We start from the raw sequence: 3387 nt of genomic DNA on the forward strand, positions 1-3387 counted from the left end.
TATTCATATTTCAATAAAATTTTATCATCCAAAATGTCCATAAATGCTTACCTTGGATCCTTCACATTGCATTTAGCTGATTTTTCTTGGTGATATATAGGGGATATCAAATGTATTTCTTTACAACTGGGACTTAAAGAAGTAGTTATATGCATACTTACATACAAAAGAACAATTTTTATTATGGGCACTAATAATTTCTCTAATCCAATTTCTACTTGTCATCTGTATATATATAATATATATGTATATGTATATATATGTATGTATATATATATAAATGGAATATATATATTCTATTGAAATACCTTGTTTCTCTACAAACAAGATTTCTATATATTTTTTCTTAATTTTGGCAAGAATACTTAAAATGACTATAGTTGTACTGTTTTCTACACTTAAAATTTGGTAATTGAGTATATCTTACATGAAGTCTGTCTTCCCAATAGCCAAGCTATGGAAACATCTTATGTTCATTGAAGGTTAAATTTATTTCTGACTTTGAAAATATGCTTGACTTTTCTCAACCACTGTAGAAATATTGATGAACACAATGATTCAAAAAATAATGAGCCTTCCACATTGATGTTGAATTCTACTCTTTTTGTTTGTTTTGTTTTCTGGAGAACTCACATACTAATCTTTTTTTTAAATAATAATTTTATTTTTTATTGGTGTTCAATTTGCCAACATACAGAATAACACCCAGTGCTCATCCCATCAAGTGCCCACCTCATTCCCCACCACCCAGTCACCACCCCCCCGCCTTCCACCACCCCTAGTTCGTTTCCCAGAGTTAGAAGTCTTCCATGTTCTGTCTGCCTTTCTGATATTTCCCACTTATTTTTTCTCCTTTCCCCTTTATTCCCTCTCACTATTATTTATATTCCCCAAATTAATGAGACCATATAATGTTTGTCCTTCTCTGATTGACTTATTTCACTCAGCATAATACCCTCCACTTCCATCCACGTCGAAGCAAATGGTGGGTATTTGTTGTTTCTAATGGCTGAGTAATATTCCATTGTATACATAGACCACATCTTCTTTATCCATTCATCTTTCGATGGACACCGAGGCTCATACTAATCGTTTACCCAAGCCTAAGTGATGACATATAATGAGGGTCACACAGTTAAAATTGTAAAGCAACTGGTATGGAGTAGGAGCTCCATTCTAAAGGTTCCCTTTCCCCATTCACTGGCTTCTGACTGTAACAGTTATGTTCACCATCCTTCCATGTATAGGGTGTTAAATACTCAGTGATGGAACAAAGCTATGTTCTTCCAATAGGCACATTTTAAATATTAGCTTGGACTGTGATCTTTTAAAACAACCTACCTGGGTACAAATTTTACTCTAACACTTGAAGTGATGTAGGTCTTAGAAAGTAATTTACTGTTTTAGTTTGTTTGTTTGTTTCATTTGTGAAGTGAATTTTTAGACTATTTATTTCAGAGATTGACTTTGTAAATCAAGTGAGCTAATTCATGGAAAATGTTTTTAAACACATCAAGTATGTTATTGCCAGCCGTTAACTTTTATTATTATTAGAAGTCTATTATCATGAAATAAATGATTATAAAAATATTCCATCCTTGCTCATTTTTCATATTCTGGGCTTTGTTGATTTATTCCAGATCAGAGATGATGAGCTATGGATATAACAAACCAAACAAGAGTGACAGAGTTCATTTTTCTTGGGTTTCCTGGTGTTCTACATCTGCGGATCACCTTGTTTGTGATATTTCTTACTGTATATCTACTCTCCCTCACAGGAAACACTCTCATTATTTTCATTGTTCTCATGGATATCACACTCCAAACGCCCATGTACATTTTCTTAGGAAATTTGTCATTCCTGGAGATCTGGTACACCACAGCCACGGTGCCTAAATTGCTGGACACCTGCCTCTCACAGGTTGTTACCATCTCTGTTTCTGGTTGTATCACCCAGTACTACTTCTTTTTCTCCATGGGAGCTACAGAGTGCATCCTGCTGGCAGTGATGGCCTATGATCGGTACCTGGCCATCTGCAGCCCTTTAAGATACTCACTTCTCATGAGTATTCGTGTGTGCCTGCGGTTTTCAGCTGGATCTTGGATTGGGGGCTTCATTGCCCCTCTCTTACCTACCATACTCATTTCTCATCTAAATTTCTGTGGCCCCCAGAAGATCAGCCATTTCTTTTGTGACTCAGACCCCATTTTCAAACTCTCCTGCTCAGATACATTTTTGGTGGAGGCTTTGGGCTACACATGTAGCTCTGTTGTGATTCTAAGTTCTTTCCTTCTCACCATGTCTTCCTATGGACACATCGTGGTCACAATAATCAAGCTGTCTTCCAGGGAGGCTCGGAAGAAAACTTTCTCCACCTGTGCCTCCCACCTCACTGTGGTCTCTATCTATTATGGCACCATTATCTTTGCCTATGTTCGCCCTCCAGCCAAGTACAATTTCACCATTGGTAAAGTGATATCAGTGTTCTACTGTGTGGTTACCCCTTTGGTAAATCCTCTAATATATACCCTGAGAAACAAAGATGTGAAGAAAGCTTTCAGAAAAGCTCTAGCAAGAAAGAGAATGCTCTTGACCTGATATATGAGTGATTTGAGAGACATTCTAAAATAATCCATTTAGAGTGGATTCCCAAACCACACTTGCAAATAGTAAGTATTAAAAATTATATTATGGAATCTATCATGGTAAAACAAGTATCAACTTTCTCGGATTTTTATAAAATATTCAAGATAAATAAATCAATTCAGTTCAGAAAGAGAAAATGAAAAATAGAAAAAAAAACGACCTGAGCCAGATTTTCCTTCACTGTGTACTTTCTTAAATTACTGAAGAAGCTTTATATATTTCAATTATTAAAATACAGTTTAGGGGATCCCTGGGTGGCTCAGCAGTTTAGCACCTACCTGCCTTTGGCCCAGGGCACGATCTTGGAGTCCCAGAATCAAGTCCTGCGTCAGGCTCCTGGCATGGAGCCTGCTTCTCCCTCCTCCTGTATCTCTGCCTCTCTCTCACTCACTCTCTCTCTCATAAATAAATAAATAAATAAATAAATAAATAAATAAATAAATAAATCTTTAAAAAATACAGTTTAGTAACAAATGGTGTAACAAGATTGCTAAAGGAAATTTTTTTTCAAAGCTTTTTGGCCTGAGTTTTTTCCACTTGATCACTTCTCAAAGTGTTTCTATTCCAAGTGTGATCAATGCACTAGAAGCATCAGAATAATCTGGGAGCTTGTTAGAAATGCCTCCCTAAGCCAGACCTTTTGAATGAAAATATGCAACTCAACAAGATGCCCTGTTGACTGATGTTCAGATTATATTACCAGAGACACTATTTTAGGCAACTAAGGTCTTAAATAATAT

At 36.1% G+C, this 3387-nt stretch overlaps 1 protein-coding gene across 1 annotated transcript; it reads left to right on the top strand.

The window, feature by feature from the left end:
• The first annotated feature begins 1657 nt into the window (after positions 1 to 1657).
• On the top strand, positions 1658 to 2599 carry LOC140640640 (olfactory receptor 11L1-like). Its single transcript, XM_072840235.1, has one exon. The coding sequence runs from the start codon at positions 1658 to 1660 to the stop codon at positions 2597 to 2599; it is 942 nt and encodes a 313-aa protein (XP_072696336.1).
• Positions 2600 to 3387: the final 788 nt, after the last annotated feature.

The sequence above is a fragment of the Canis lupus genome, chromosome 9, assembly GCF_048164855.1.
Source record: "Canis lupus baileyi chromosome 9, mCanLup2.hap1, whole genome shotgun sequence".
NCBI classification, from domain to species: domain Eukaryota; kingdom Metazoa; phylum Chordata; class Mammalia; order Carnivora; family Canidae; genus Canis; species Canis lupus.